Raw genomic sequence first — 16800 nt, 5'->3', positions numbered from 1 at the left:
GAAATGGAAACTTTTTTTTTTTCTTTTTTTTGTCAGAAAGTGTCATTTTCCGCTAACTTGTGACAAAAAATAAAATCTTCTATGAACTCACCATGCCTCTCACTGAATACTTTGGGATGTCTTCTTTCCAAAATGGGGTCATTTGGGGGGTATTTGTACTATCCTGGAATTTTAGCCCCTCATGAAACCTGACAGGTGCGCAGAAAAGTCAGAGATGCTTGAAAATGGGAAAATTCACTTTTGGCACCATAGTTTGTAAACGCTATAACTTTTACCCAATCCAATAAATATACACTGAATGGTTTTTTTTTTATCAAAGACATGTAGCAGAATAACTTTCGCGCTCAAATGTATAGGAAATTTTACTTTATTTGAAAAATGTCAGCACAGCAAGTTAAAAAAGTCATTTTTTTGCCAAAATTCATGTCTTTTTTGATGAATATAATAAAAACTAAAACTCGCAGCAGCAATCAAATAGCAGCAAAAGAAAGCTGTATTAGTGACAAGAAAAGGAGGTAAAATTCCTTTAGGTGGTAGGTTGTATGACCGAGCAATAAACCGTGAAAGCTGCAGTGGTCTGAATGGAGAAAAAGGCTCTGGTCCTTAAGGGGCGAAAAGACTGTGGTCCTCAAGTGGTTAAGACAGGTTTTTACTGACTGGTACAGGACAATGGGGCTGATTTATCAACAAAAGTGAATGCAAAATTGAGGAAAAACAATTGCAAACGTGAAACAATGTTCACCCTGCTTGAAAGCTTTGTCCTCTTATGCAATCCTGATTTTCTTACGGAATTGCCCTGGTTATTTTGCTGCTGAGCTGCTGTAATGAAGGAAAGATAGCTTAGCTGCTTAAAGTGAACCTTAAAGGGAACCAGAGACGAAGCACCCTTGTGTATTTTACCATATATATCAGTAAGAACATTAGAGAAAACACCTACCTTGCTCTCTGTTTCATCCTCACTGCTAAAAGTGTCTGTTATCAGCTGTGATAAGAATCCCGGACTGAGCATTCATTCTGGCTTTGCAGGGAATAATTATAGCTGAGTCATTATAGCAGGGCCACAAGGGGGCAGGCTTGGGCTTGAAAAGACACCAGAGAAGACAGACTCGGCTATAATCATTCCGTAGCAAAGCCAGACTGAATGCTCAGTCGGGGATTCTTATCAGAGGTGATCACATTCAGATTAAACAGAGAACAATGAAACAAAGAGCAGATTAGGTGTTTACTGTCATGTTCCCACTGATTTATAAAGTAAAATACAAGAGGGTGCTTCATCTCTGGTTCTCTTTAAAGAGACTCTAAAGCGAGAATAAATCTCGCTTCAGAGATCAAAGTTAGCAGGGGCACGTGTGCCCCTGCTAAACCGCCGCTATCGCGCCGCTAAACGGGGGTCCCTTCACCCCCAAACCCACCACTGCAACACTTGGTCGCTCCTGCAGGCAGGGCTAACCGCCGCAGCCCTGCCTCCAGTCGCGTCTATTAGCGGCGCATCCCCGATCTCCCCCGCCCCTCTCAGTGAAGGAAGACTGAGGGCTCATTTCCACTATCGCGAATTCGCATACGTTTTTCCGCATGCAAGTTCGCATAGCAATACAAGTAAATGGAACTGTTTCCACTTGTCAGGATTACTTTACGTTTTTCTGTGCAGAAAAAATTCGCATGGCAGAGCCATCAGAATTCGCATACCGCTATGCGAATCGCATACAATGTATTTAATAGGAAATTCGCATGAGTTTTGGGCATGCGAATTTTCATGCGAATTCGCATGCGAAATTGCATAGAAACAATGGAAAAGCACACCAGCACTGCCATGGTTAAATTCGCTTACATCGTCATCAATGCGAATTCGCATGAAAATTCGCATGGACCCGCATGCGAATTTTGCATCCGCATACGAATTTTTGCCGCGGCGATTCGCACCGCACAAGTGGAAATGCAGCCTCAGGGGCGGGGGAGAGGCGGAGATACGCGCTGACAGACGCGCGTGGGGCAGGGCTGCGGCGGTTAGCCCTGCCCCAACCAGGAAGCGCTCCCCCGCTGCACCGAGGGGATTTGGGGGATCAGGGACCCCCGTTAAGCCGCGGGATAGCGGCGGTTTAGCAGGGGCACACATGCCCCTGCTATTTATGAGGTCTGAAGCGAGATTTATTCTCGCTTCAGACTCTTTAAGTCACCCCAAAAAAATGAGTTTTACTCACCTGGGGCTTCCCTCACCCCCCTGTAGCTGATCGGTGCCCTCGCCGTGTCTCTCCTATCCTCACGTCCCCTCTGGCGGCTACCTTCGGTTTCGCCATCAGGACCCGACAGGCTGGGAACGTGAGTGATTCTTCGCGTTCCTAGCCACAATATCGCCCCCTATACTGCTATTGCAGCAAGGAAGGCCGCAATAGCAGTATAGAGGGCGATATTATGACTGGGAACGCGAAGAATCACTCGCATTCCCAGCCTGTCTGGTCCTGACGGCGAAACCGGAAGTAGCCGCTGGCGGGGACGGGAGGATAGGAGAGACACTGCGAGGGCACCGATCAGCTACAGGGGGCTGAGGGAAGCCCCAGGTGACTAAAACTCATTTTTTTGGGTGACTTAAGTGCCTCTAAGCCTGCTACACACTTTTAGTGATCATTGGCAAATCACTTACCAATTTTACCACCTCCCTGTAATAAGGTTTTCCATTAATGTGACCTCTCGGAAATTGTCTATCTGACAGGAAATTGCATGGTGTGTACCAGGCATAATATACAGGTATTAAAATGTTTTTATTGATTGTTGCCCATTAAGTTTTGACAGAAGATAAGATTAAGGGCTGGTTCACACGGGCTTCTGGCAGTGTGCGGCGGATTTCATTTCCATCGCGGTCCTGCAGCTGGGAGCGATATGCAGGCGCAGAACGCTCCCAGGGGCGGGAGTACGCCGAAGCAAGGTTTTCGGGCAGTATTGCGGGTGACGGGAGCCAGCGAGGGACTGAGCAGCCTCAAGGGGACTTAAAGAGGAACTCCAGCCTAAACAAACATACTGTCATTGTTACATTAGTTATGTTAATTTAAAATAGATAGGTAATATAATCTCTTACCCACCTTGTTTTAAAAGAGCAGGCAAATGTTTGATTTCATGAGGGCAGCCATCTTTTTGGTTGAAAGGAGGTGACAGGGGAGTATGAGACACAGTTCCAACTGTCCTGTGTGCTGATCACCCCTCCCAGTTGCTAGGCAACGTGAATAACAACATAGGAAATCCCATCATGCTTTGCACAGCATCAGGGAAAAAAGCCCGGGCAGTTTTCTTTGATAGGGCGGAGCTTAAGCTTTTGTGCAGCTAAAAATAAGGCTTGGGTAAGAAAAACAAAGTTCTGATGCTGTGAAACTGTTAAAGAAACACCAAGCCTTTTCGGTGCTGCGGAGTAGATTTTTAGCCTGGAGGTTCACTTTAAGAAAGCCCCAGGTAAGTATAGAACTTTAAATGGCTTTCTTCTCAGGTACACTTTAAGGTGGCCTCATACAATTGATGGAATTAATAGTAATCATTGGCTTGCTTTAAAAACCTCCATCTGTGATGGCTATTTGCCAGAATACGTTATCTCTGTATGCTGTTCTCTCCACAGGAGCGCAGCTACACCACGCGTCTTGGCAACGCCAGCGCGGAGGTTTGTGACCCTCCGGCGAAAGGCACCAGCTGCTGCTGTGAACATGAGGCCTCCAAGTACAAAACCCAAGAGGGGACCGGTAAGTAGGTGAACCTAGATTACCAGGAAAACAAACATTTTGTTGCTTATCACCGAAGTTTACAGTAATCCTCCAATTGATTGCAGTTGTCTTTTCCTAGAGCTGGTTGTCATTAGACTGGTTACCATAGTCTGTTCTAGAGCTAGCTATGATAAGACTGGTTACATTAGGTCAATTCTAGAGCTGGTTCTTCTCATGGAACTGGTTACAATAGGTCTTTTTTGGAGATGGTCATCATGGAACTGATTACCATGTTCTGTTCTAGAGCTGGCCGTTATGGGACTGGTTACCAAGGTCTGTTTTAGAACTGGCCATTATTAGACTGGTTACAGTGGGTCTGTTCTAGGCGTACATATGTAATAGCCGCCGGGAGACTTGGGCGCAGGATACAGACGGTATATGGCTTATCCTGCTGCTGCACAAGTCCTGGCGACGTTAATTACTATTCCCCCTCCAGGTCCATGTGGATAGTGGGGAATTATGTAATTCGGCTTCCAGCTATTGCTTGGAGGCCAAATTATAGTGTTTTAAAATGTAACTTTACCTATGCTGTACCCCGTTGCTTTTTTCCCTGCCTGAAAGAGTTTAATATCCAGCTATGCATCTTTTTCTCCTGTCAGCACTCAGTCGGGCTATAGGTTCCCTCGCTGGTTAAAAAAAAAAATTACAGCTATAACACACTTTTTAAGGGCTCTTTCACATCTAACACCACGTGCAGGAGACGTTCTCCTGCACGCGTTGAATATCCTGCGGCGTGTCGTCGGGATGCTGCGGTGCGACGCAATCGGTGGCGGTAGCGATTTATACCCCCGACGGGAAACCGCTGGCTCACGACTATTAAAAGCTCCCGAGTGCGTCGAACTGCAACACACCAAAACGCAGCGTCGGGTATGAAAGGTAAAATGAAAGTCTATGGACTTTCATTTTACCTTGGTTAACGCAAAGTTTCGACTTTGCGTTACACCGCAGAAACGAACTCTGGTTTGAGAGAGCCCTAAGCAGATAACTGGGCTTCTGACTATAAGGAATAGATAAAAAGGTCAATAGTTCATGTATTTTTCCTCTGGGATGCTTTAGACGCAGTGGGATGTCTTAAAAACGTCATTTGTACGAATAGGGTGACAGATTCAATTGTTTATCTGATCAGTTTATTTTTACCTCCAGTTCACTTTAAAATCAAAAGGGAAGTGGTGGTGATGTGATAGAAGGGGGCTAAATCCAGAGGTTCTAGGCAGAGAGAGTTAGGGCATTAACGGGGTGGGGTAGACCTTCTTGAAGAGGTCAAATTTGCGGGCTTGTTTGAAGGTGCAGAAGGAGGCGGCAACCCTGATGGGCAGTGGGAGAGCGTTCCATAGGATGGGGGCGGCTCTAGTAAAGTCCTGTAGTCATGCATTGCAGTGCGAGATGCATGGTGTGTTTAGGATGAGAAGGTAGTTGGAGTAGGTAGCCCCAGGTATGTGTCTGCTGACCAGGTTAGATATGGAAGGACTTGGGAAGGACTTGTATTTAGTTTTGTTGGCCAGACATAGGATCTTGAATCTGATTCCGAAATATCTGTAAGGCAGGCTTTCTCAACCAGGGTTCCCTGGAACCCCAGGGTTCCTTGAGGACTCTGCAGGGGTTTCTTTGGCATTTTACCCCATCGTGAGGGAAGTATAATAGAGCACATAGGAGGTACTGTAAAAAGAAATACTAAATTGGGGGTCAGAATAATGAGCACAGTATAATGAGTGGCAGTGTAATAGGAGGTAGTGAAATCAACAGCCTCACCTACTTTTAAAGACCATGCCTCTTGAAAAATAAATGCAGGGGTTCCTCAAGACCAAAAAATTGTTTGCAGGGTTCCTCCAGGGTAAAAAGGTTGAGAAAGGCTGCTGTAAGGTATCTCTTTCTGTGTGACGACTCCTTTTATTTTATCTTTGCAGTTTCCGTCTCTTTCTTCGGAATCCTTCTGTGACTTTGAAATGGGTAAGAGAAGAAAGCGGTGTATAAGTGCGAATAATATTCTGGACTCCTCAGCGGACACACTGCCCACCCCTTTTCAGAAAGCACCTCTTCTTTCCAGCACGCCTTCTGTACTTCTGACGGCTATGCCAAGGACGAGTAACTCTTTTGTGAGGCAGATGGCACTGTCTGAACCCCTGGAGGAAAGTGTAGTGAGATGTGCCGAGGAGGATGAGGAGGTGGCGTCATCTCGACCCACTACGAGGATAGCACTGTTCCAGAAACAGTTGGAGAACTGTAGCACTTTAGATAAGAAAGAAGATCCGGATGCGTCGGTGTGTAAATCTACCATCAATGATGAGGCTATGACCTTACCGGGAAGGGGCGTGCAAAGTATGCGTATTAAATTGTCTCGAGGAACAGCTTCGTTATGCGTTCTCTCTCCTGTTGCGGTTTCTGCCTCTGAGTCCCAGTCTGTCATCTTCATTGGTGAAAAACCATCCAGGCCCAGCAAGGAGAATGCCAGCATCTGCTGTGCCAGTCCCGAGCTCTTCTCCGATGAGGTCTTTACCAACGTCAACACAGACAGGTCTCTGGTACGCCAGACCAACCAATCTTCTGCCATGGACTCTTCCACGTTGGATGGAAGCCCCTCTGCCGGATTTTTGAAAGGCATTTCCTCAGAGAAATGGAAATCCCTAAGCAGAAAGTCTAACCAGCCAGTTGTTAGGTTATCCTCTGAAGATGTTTCTGAGTATTTGCAAAGCAAGAGCAGGAAAAGAGCCCGGTGTTCTGGGAGGAGAAACACGAAGATCCTTCAGGAGAAAAGCGATAACAGTCAGGGAGTCAAGTTGTGTCATAATAGTGTGGACAGAATCATTCTGCCCAGAGAAGACTTGTGTCTTAGCAGGATGCAGCCTGTCGTGTGTCTCAGCCGGGACTCTGTTACAAAATTCCTTGACAAAAAGTTGTTGGAGTCACTGCCGAGGCCTGTGCCGCCTGGTGCCGTGGGGAGATGTAATTCTTCAGCCGTCCAGGCTGGAATGAAGACCCCACTCTTGGCACCCTCTGTACTGAAGAGCAAAATGCAGGAGACCACAGGCAGGAAGGTCTGTATAAGCGGCTTCAGCACGAAGAGATGGGGAAACCACAGGAAGAAGACCTCTAAGGCCCAGCAGCATCTCTCCTTCCAGGACTACAACGAGGCATCTCTACTCAAGTGTATGGAGGTAAAGGCAACTTGTGGATTACACTGGAAGAGGGTGGGAAGGTGAATGAGAAATGTCTCCTACTGGACAGGGCTGTGGAGTCGGTACAAAAATCATCCAACTCCTCAGTTTATGAAACCACTGACTCCGACTCCTTAGTCTAATACTTGCCAGGGTTGTGGAGTTTGTACAAAAATCATCTAACTCTTACTCCACGGTTTTTTTAAAGTGCATCCGAGATAAACTTTTACACATTGCACAATTGTGCCCCTTACATATAGTTTAGGAGGCGTTACTAGCTAGAGATTTCAGAGGGGCGGAGAGGAGAGTGGAGTTTTCACAGGCTGAGAGGAGTAGATGCAGAGCAGCTTGCCTGTGTGATGACCAGCAGAATATGGCTGCTCTCATGGTATCACAGGAAGAAATAATCATATAATGTTGAAGCTGTTTGCAGCTAGACTTACTGTGTAAACGATTTAAACTTTAGATAAGATATTTAAACAACTTACTTGCTATAGTTAGTTTTTCATCTCGGATCCACTTTAAACCACTGACTCCAGTTACCAAAAATCGTTCCCACTCAGACACCTCGACTCCACAGCTCTGATGTCGGAGCAGGTTGAATGTGTGAAGGCATAATCCCCCACATTGCAGAAGTGTGTGTGTGTGTGTGTGTGTGTGTGTGTGTGTGTGTGTGTGTGTGTGTGTGTGTGTGTGTGTGTGTGTGTGTGCAGGATGAAGAAATATCAGTCGATCGTAAAGAAATCGGCTTTATTGTTCACATGTTTTGAAATCAACAAAGAAATCCGTTTTTGGTTTCAGAGTATGGAGCCACAACATCGTTCAGATCGATTAGGGAAGGAAAATTGCATAGGATCTCCATTGCAATGTGTGGGCCACTAGTCGATCGACTTTAAATCAACCGCACTGTAGGGGATAGCCCAATAAAGTCGATTAACCCCTGTTGCGCGTGCATTTATACTTGTCACGCCATCCCCTAAGTGTCTGCGCTGTACTTCCACGTTGGGATGTCACGTGACTATCGTCATATAGCATGTAGGGCATGTGTGTGCTATAACGCTGGTAGCCAAGTGGAATGCCAATGCAGAAATACAGTGCAAACACTTGGGGCTGGCATGACAGGTAAGGTATAAATGCATGGGCATTAGGGGCACCTGCTGGCACGGGGGAAAGATCAAATCACAATTTGTGATTAGACACAGATGAGGGGGAATTAGACAGGCTCTCTAAGTACACACAGGATGCATTTCTCTATATTAAGGTGCGTACACACGCACTACCGTTGGCAACGATGGGTCAGTCAGACCCTCCTGCTGGGCGGGCGTTCCAGGGACAGTAGCACGTGTGTACAGTCTGTCAGTCAGACCCTCCTGCTGGGCGGGCGTTCCAGGGACAGTAGCACGTGTGTACAGTCTGTCAGGCAGACCCTCCTGCTGGGCGGGCGTTCCAGGGACAGTAGCACGTGTGTACAGTCTGTCAGACAGAATGACAAGGCTGTTTCTGAACAATCCGCTCAACGGATCATTTAGAAACAGCCTTATCAGTCCGCCGACGGCGCGTACACGCGTGCTACTGTCGGCTGAACGTCCGCCCAGCTGGAGGGTCTGGTGGACCCGTCGTTGCCGGCGGTAGTGTGTGTGTACGCACCTTTAAAGGGGAACTGAAGTAAGAGGTATACGGAGGCTGCCATATTTATTTCCTTTTAATCAATACCAGTTGCCTGGCAGCCCTGCTGATCCTCTGCCTCTAATACTGTTAGCCATAGCCCCTGAACCAGCATGCAGCACATCAGGTGTTTCAGACTTTAAAGTCAGATCTGACAAGACTAGCTGCATGCTTGTTTCTGGTGTTTTTCAAATACTACTGCAGAGAAATAGACCAGCAGGGCTGCCAGGCAACTGGTATTGATTAAAAGGAAATAAATATGGCAGTCTCCGTATACCTCTTACTTCAGTTCCCCTTTAACCTTTGTGAAAGAGTTCAGGTACCCTTTAACCAGTCTGGTGTAGTATATCGCTGATAAGGTGTAGATAATAGAATTTCAGATAAGATTATACTCACAAATCTGGGTTGCTCAGATAGCCAGCCACTCCAGATGGCATGTTGGGGAAAGACCGTCTCCACTCAGCCTTTATGATCGTTGTGGTCACAGCTCCAAAGAAAGAACCTTTTGTGCAAACATAAAAGTTGACGATTCTCTCCCCCCCCCCCCCCAAACAGAGTTGAAATTATGAAGGAAAAGCAACTGGAGGCACCCAAAAGAAAAGAAAATAACTGAAAACTGCTAAAAAAAGATGTGTATGGCCTTCACACAAAATTATTTTTAGACTCTTATTAAAATATTACAATTATCAACAGTTAAACACATTTCGTGCCCCAAGGCTGCTTCCTCAGGTCAAGAAAAAATGCTGAATCCATATTGAAAGCAAGCTCTGACCTCATATTCACTATAAATTTAGCACTTTTTCTTAACCTGAGGAAGAGGTCGTGGGCTGTGAAACGAGTTGTTGTTAATTGTGCAATATTTGAAAAGTCTGGAAAACCAGCTATTTTTTTTTTTTTGGTAAGCACAGATTTATTTTCGTTTTTAGACGGTTTTAGTCGTATTTACTCTTGGGCACCTCACTTGTGAAGTTCCGAAACTATACCAAGGAAACACATTTATTTCTCCATACCTTCTTTATTGGCATCCATTTTGTATCTCTGCAGGATATTCCAGCTGGTGGCGATCTCTCCCATTCCTTTCTCTTATCCTCTTCTCTGCTGACGTCATCCTTCCTGAATTCTACAGTGATTAAGAATCTCAATTTGTCTACCGAATCGCTTTCCATGCGCGACCCTCAGAAAGAACATCAGCGATGGGCCCGCCTTCGAGCTGCCCTCTCGCTTCATCGCAAGAAAAAAGGTGTGTGTGGGCGTGGGGTGCAGTATAGGTGGATAGGTTCTGCATTACTCTTTGCAGCAGGGTAGATTCTGTCTTCTTGTGGAAGCTATTGATGTCAGGTACATGCATTAGGGCTACATAACCACAGGCCTTCAGTTGCACCATTCATATGCATTAGGCATAGCTGTAGTGTATGGTCACAGCATTCTGTACATCCCAGTCCCTTAGGCAATGTAACAAATGTTTTCACAAGGTATGCGCCTCAGTGGTAAAATTATCGCATGTAGCATAAGGAATAATAATAGCAGTCCACCCGTGGTCAGCCGTGGTGAGCTCTGTTACCGGACTCAGTCGATGCCAGTTAGGGTCTACTGCACATGTGCAGACCTCCCGTGCGTGCGCAGTAGACCAGGATGACTTCACTGAGCCTGGTAACTGTTGGATTGACTTGAACTGCATCTTATTAGTTGTTGGTCGCCTCTTATCAATGATATTTTACTTGACAAAAGTTGTCCAACTTCCAGTTGTTTGATAATTGTGCATTTAAAAGACTTTTGTTGGACAGGATGATCTCCCCATCTGCGCATATAGTGGTTGCCTGTTGCAGCAACTCATGTTTGTGAGTTACATTTCTATTCATTCCTACTAATACCAATCAACAGTCTTACACTATTCGGGGCTCTCACATTTTTCTTTTTGTCTTACATTTGTGTTGTTAAAGAGACTCTAACAAAATTTTCATCCTTATTTCTTCTATCCTATAAGTTCCTATACCTGTTCTAATGTGCTCTGTCTTACTGCAGCCTTTCCTACTTGCACGGTGGCTGTATTATCTTTGTTATATGATCTACTCTTCTCTCCTCCTGTCAGGTCTGTCGGGCTCAGGCAGTCAGGCTGGAATGTGCTGTGCTGCTTGTGATTGGATAGAAGCAATACACACCCTCTCCAGGCCCCCTGCACACTCTGTATGACTCACACACTGAGCTACTCTCAGCCTATCACTTGCTATGTCTTTTGTTTGTAAACACTGGATAAAACTGGCAATTACAAGCCAGGATTGCAGCAGGGAGAGGCAGAAACACCACAGAGGGGCCCAGGAGAACATAATGAATAGAATGGTATGCTTTTTATTGCAAGAATTTTAGAGTACAGATTCTCTTTAAATTAGCTGCTCTGCTGTGGCAGAGGAGATTCCTGAGCTGACACAGCTGAGAGATAAAATTACAGTTGTGATTATTCACGGATGAGGGGGAATTAGACAGGCTAAACTCTCTAAATACACACGGAGTGCATTTCTCTGTTTTCCTTCTGTTCTGTGCAAGAGTTCAGATTCACTGTAAAGACTCATTTGCAATGCAGCTTCAGTATAATCTGATGAAAGTACAGGGCCCAATACATTCTACCCCTTCTGTAAGGGCCCATTCACACTAGGGTGATTAGCAGGCGATTCCCGCTAATCCCCAAAGCGCTAGTGTTTTTTAAAAACTCTAGTGCAGCTCTACACTATGACAGTGTTCTCACTGCCAGTGATTGGCGCCAATCGCGGGCGTTTTGCGAATAGCGACAATTGCAGGCGTGTTACCTGCCGGAGTTTTGAGGCGATTCTGAAGCGATCGCGGTAAAATGCTATTAAAGCGCTGACCGGGATAGCTCTGAAATCGCGGAAGTGTCCAGTGATTTTTCCGCATTAAAAAAAAAAAAATCACCCGCGCAAAATGGTAGCGCTAGCGTTTGCCGATTTTAAGTGTGAATGGGCCCTGAGTTAGAAGCCTCCTTTTTAACATCTAGGGGAATCCTTTCTAGGGTCATTCTTTTTCCTGTTATTCCAGTCTTGAGTTATTTCTGTATTCAGTTTTCTCAAGGTCAACGCTAATCCCAGCCAGATAAGAAGTGCGGTATCTGTGCAAGAACTCTCCTACACACATCTGCCAGGGAGAACAGTTCTCAGTTTCAAATGGATCAGTTTGTTGCATTTGGGCCTCAGTTTTGCATCTGTGTGTTTCATTCCCCATAGGCACCCGCTCGGTATACCCGTCGGCATGCATTTTGTCCGATAGATCCAGAATGATCGCGGACTATCCAAACTTGTTTTTCATTTGAGTGAGCAGAATAACGTGACCGGATCCTCTTGCTTTGCATTCGGATCCATTTTGTTCCGCTAAACAGATTTCTTTTGTGTTAGTGTGAGCTCAGCCTTATATAACATTGCTACCATTACAAGTACAGGTAGTTCCCAGTTAATGAGCCAGATAGGGATTGCAGGTTTGTTCTTAACCTGAATCTGTCCATAAGGCAAAACACAGTGCCATCTCTGTCTCCTGTACCTCCTCTATGCCCCTCTGTACCTCCAGTGTCACATCTGTTCCCCTGTGCCTCCAGTGTCAGGTCTGTTCCCCTGTGCCTCCAGTGTCACGTCTGTTCCCTAGTGTATCCAGTGTCAGGTGTGTCCCCCTGTGCCTCCGGTGTCGCGCCTGTTCCCCTGTGCCTCCGGTGTCGCGTCTGTTCCCCTGTGCCTCCGGTGTCGCGTCTGTTCCCCGTGTGTGTGTGTGTGTGTGTGTGTCCCCTGCGTGTGTGTCCCCCCTGTGCCTCCGGTGTCAGGTGTGCTCCCTGTGCCTCCAATACCTCTGCCTCCCCCCACTTTGTCCCCCTGCTGCACCCCCCCCCCCCCAAAAAAAAAACCCACACGCACACTATGTGACCATGCTACCTGTGTTCCCCTGTGCACTCAGTGCACCCCAGAAAAATTCAATTTTACCAGTTTAAAAAAGTTTACTTTTTAAAATAATTTTTCTCAAAAGACTACAAGGTTTTGAAAAAAAAGGCTTATTCCCACAAAATCAAATGTATCAATTTTTGGGCTGATCATATCGGCGTGCCGTATATAAGTCATGTGTTTGTAAGTCTGGGACTGCCTGTATAAATCCGTAACAGTGATATTACTATCCAAATCAGGGAAGCAGAGGTATCCACCCACAAGCCTCACATTCTGTCCAACCTGATAGGTCAGTTGGTAGAGCGAGAGGTTAGAATTCATCGAAGTTCTCCAATCATTTAAAAATAGCACATTATACACTTTCCATTTCAACAGCAGTGATTTCCTGCTATAGTACTGATTTCTAATTGGCTTCATTTTATGCTTACTACAAGACATATCTGACAGCACCCAACGCATACCTGGCTCTCATCTTTATAACTTTCTGTGTCTTCACTCCTCAGTGGAAGCCGGCCTGCCACTCAATCATCCTGTCCATAGAAGCAATGGGAACGTGTGTGTGACTGCCAACAACTCATCACTGGTAAGACAACAGCGCCCTCCTCTGCCTGGGATTGGGCACAGGTGTGCTGTGCATTCTGGGACAATGCATGCAAAGTTGTGTGTTCAGTAGCAGAGCTCCAGCGGTTATTATTATTTAGTATTTATATAGCGATGACATCTTCGGCACGGCTGTACAGGGTGCCTAACTGTCCCTCAGAGGGGCTCAAATCCCTACCATAGCCATGTATAGTAGTCTATGGACAATTTAGAGTATACATGTCAAACTCTGGCCCGTGGGCCAAATCTGGCCCTCGGAGCCATCAAATTTGGCCCTCATGTGGTTTCCCCCCCTTTGCATTATGTTTGGCCCATTCTAGACCACCAGAGAAGCTACCGTTTATTTGAGGGTAAGCCCTAGATCACCAGGGAAGCCATATGGGGAGGGGGGCAGCACTAGACACCAGGGAACTGTATAGGAGAGGGAGGGAAGCCACTAGACACCAGGAAACTGTATAGGGGAGGGAGGACCACTAAACACCAGGGAACTGTATGGGGGATAGAGGGGGGGCTATTAGACACCAGGGAACTGTATAATGGAGGGAGGTGGCCTCTAGACATTGAGGTCGGCCCACATCTTGGTCCCAGAGCTTAATTTTTGGCCCACTTTGTATTTGAGTTTGACACCCCCGATTCAGAGGAAAGACAGTTAACTATCTGTATAGAAGCCAACGCCAGTGTTCTTCCCAGGCTCTTTTAGCTGGGTGCTCCACCCAGGTAATTTTGGTGGGCACCCGGCTGTCATTCGCTCGCCTCCTCATCCTCTTCTTACGCTGTAAGAGTTGCGCAGAGAAGTGCCGACCCTGCAGTCCTCTGTTGTGCCCCACCCGTCTACTTTTTCATGCCACCCGGCTGGTGCAAACTTCTGGGGAGAACATACAAACTCTGTGCAGATAGTGCCCTGGCTGGGATTCGAATTGGGCACAAAATGAGCTCTAACCACTACGCCACCGTGCTGCCCCTGTTATTTAATCAGTCTAGAGGTGGCCACACACCTTACAATTTTTTATTTTGACCAACCCTATCCAATTTTTTGGTTGATTGGAAGTTTTTAAGAAATAGTTTGATTGCCGCAATTTCAGGGGGAAAAGATTGTAAACGTTTAAAAATTGGTTGGGTAGAACACCCTCCAGCATGGCAACCTTTTTCTCGTATTGCGCATGAGCAAGACACTACCCGTAAAGGGATCGTAGACGTGCGCGTCCGGGGCTGCGCAGGCGCAGTGGCCATTGAGTCGCCAGAACTGAAAGTGGGCTGCTGCGGGGGGCTGGATGATAGGTTTGTCCCGGCACAGGGCAGCCTCAGAGGGCCGGTAGAAGCCCCAGGTAAGTTAAACTGGCTTTTTTTCCCCATGACTTTAGGTTTACTTCAAGGTACCTATACTTTACACGGCTTTTCTGCTTGATCGATGGAAATTGCCTGATTTCTGGTCAAATTGACCAATTTACTCGATCGGGCAGGATGGAAGATATCGGTCGATCGTAAATGAATCGGCTGCTGTCCACATGATTTCGATCAACACAGGATTGATTTTTGGTTTCAGAGCATGGAGGCACAAGATGGTTCAGTAAAGAATCGCATAGGATCTAAGTTTGTAGTGTGTGGGCCAATAGTCCATTGACTTTCGATCGACCACATTGTTGTTAATCGCCCCAATTAAGTTGATCGTTTAATTGCCCGGTGGAAAATCAAGCAGTATATGGGCACATAACTGCTCCACCTCAGCCCAGCTATCCTGACTGAGGCTTCACGCTCTGCTTAAAAGACTCCCAAGGTGAAATTAAACTAATGATATAAACAATTGTATCTATCTATCTTCTCCTAAAAATGACTTTTTAAGATATTCCACAGTTTTATTTTATATTTAAATCAACTTTTTAAGTTTTTACTGTTTTGTTTTTGCTCAATGACACATTCATTGAAGTATGCCAGAGCTAAAATCTATGAACTATTGACCCATTTTATCTCTTCCCTGCTCTCAGGAGCCATTTTCTGCTAGGAAAGTGTCTTATAGTTGGAATTTCTTATCAGTGAGGGTCACACTGTAGTCTGACCCAGTCCTGACTCAAACATCAGGTATGTAAGTGGCAGTTCCTGACTAACACTTTCAGGCAGAGAAAGAAAAAAAAAAAAAAAAAAGAGCACAGCCTAGTTATTTGTGTGCTAGGCACTGTACATACACATGTCTATCTCATCATGTCACAGGTTACCTCGAGTATCCTTTAAAGAGACTCCGAGTACCTCTCATGTGCATGCCTTTAAAAGGAAGGTTCAAGCAAAATAAAAAAATGAGTTTCACTTACCTGGGGCTTCTACCAGCCCCATGCAGCCATCTTGTGCCCTCGTAGTCACTCACTGCTGCTCCAGTCCCCCGCTGGCAGCTTGCCGACCTCGGAGGTCGGCGGGCCGCATTGCGTACGTTTTTACGCATTCCCGCTAGTGCAGGAACATTAACACATACATTTTTACGCGTTACTGGTTCAATGCGTACATTTTTTACGCATTGAACCAGTAATGCGTACAAATGTATGTGCTAATGTTCCTGCACTTGCGGGAATGCGTAAAAATGTATGCAATGCATCTTTAATGGAAGTCTAAAAGGACAAATAGAAAAGATTCAGGCCACAACAAAAAAACAAAAACAACAGAAATTTCAAAAAGATTTAATAAGATGGGATTCAGATGAGGCGCTCAACCCACTTGTTAAGTTGGAGCAACGCAAGGCTAAGAGAAAGGGAGGTTCAGGAGCGGAAGGACAGGATAATACAGAAATGTCCAGCATAGACACAGAAGCCTCGGGGGGTTCAGCTGTCAGTAAAAAGTCAGTTACTTTTTTGGATCCACGAAAGGGCAGGCGAAGGGGTCGAGGGAGGGGGGGGGGGGAGGGGGAGGGGTTGGGAAGGCAGAGGTCGAGGAGAAAGAGGAGCAAATCAGGAAGGCGAGGAGAGCGACGATCAGGGGATGGGACCTGTGACACGGAGTGGGAGTATCAGAAAAAACAAAATATAGATGTTAAACAGGAACAGAATAATGTGGTCAACCTGTCTAAGTTTGATCTACAGGAAAGACACATATCGGTATTGAGTAAGGGCCTGTCTTTTTCCCCCACTGTATCTGGGGATATCTTTGAGATTTATAGAGATATCCAACTGTTTTTGCGTAAAATCCTTTTAAGGCTATCCTTTGGGAATGATCCTCGGCCAGCAGTTCATCAGGAAGTATATGTAGGGTTAACCCCTACAGAGAGGGAAGCTTTAATTGCCTTGGAGTCACTGTACGATATTGGAAATATTGGTGAACCAGTACAGGAATGCTCCTTTGTCACTCGGCATGACTCCCTAGCAGCTGATGACCCAGCTCTGTCTTGTGATATGTCTGCATCCCACCCCGAATTAGAACAGAGGTCCCCTCTCCCCCAGGTCCTTATAGAGGAGGTTTCATCTTCCTCCCTTAGTGAATAAGAGGAACCTGCTCCCTCATCCCTGCGACTGAAGTCCTCTTTCATGCCCCCCATTTCACAGAATCGCAATGTAAAAGTGTTCATGGAGATTATTGAAAGGGAGTTATGGGCATTAAATTTGGATCCCCATGGCTCTGATTTAAATCTAACCAGTGAGGAATTTGTGGCCTTGGATGAATTGGCTAAAGCTCCGGGGATAGTTATCAAGCCGAGTGACAAGGGAGGCAATGTAGTCCTCCAAGATGAGGAGG

At 46.0% G+C, this 16800-nt stretch overlaps 1 protein-coding gene across 2 annotated transcripts in view; it reads left to right on the top strand.

The window, feature by feature from the left end:
- Positions 1 to 16800, top strand: part of HASPIN (histone H3 associated protein kinase) — a 109914-nt gene that overhangs the window by 59940 nt on the left and 33174 nt on the right. For both annotated transcript variants that reach the window (XM_068235231.1, XM_068235232.1), the window contains 4 exons: positions 3599 to 3719; positions 5645 to 6892; positions 9602 to 9797; positions 12993 to 13072. In XM_068235231.1, coding sequence (XP_068091332.1) covers positions 3599 to 3719; positions 5645 to 6892; positions 9602 to 9797; positions 12993 to 13072 — 1645 coding nt within the window. The remainder of the gene's footprint in view (positions 1 to 3598; positions 3720 to 5644; positions 6893 to 9601; positions 9798 to 12992; positions 13073 to 16800) is intronic.

The sequence above is a fragment of the Hyperolius riggenbachi genome, chromosome 5 (genome assembly GCF_040937935.1).
Source record: "Hyperolius riggenbachi isolate aHypRig1 chromosome 5, aHypRig1.pri, whole genome shotgun sequence".
Lineage (NCBI taxonomy): Eukaryota > Metazoa > Chordata > Amphibia > Anura > Hyperoliidae > Hyperolius > Hyperolius riggenbachi.
This window is presented reverse-complemented; position numbering and strand designations above follow the sequence as displayed.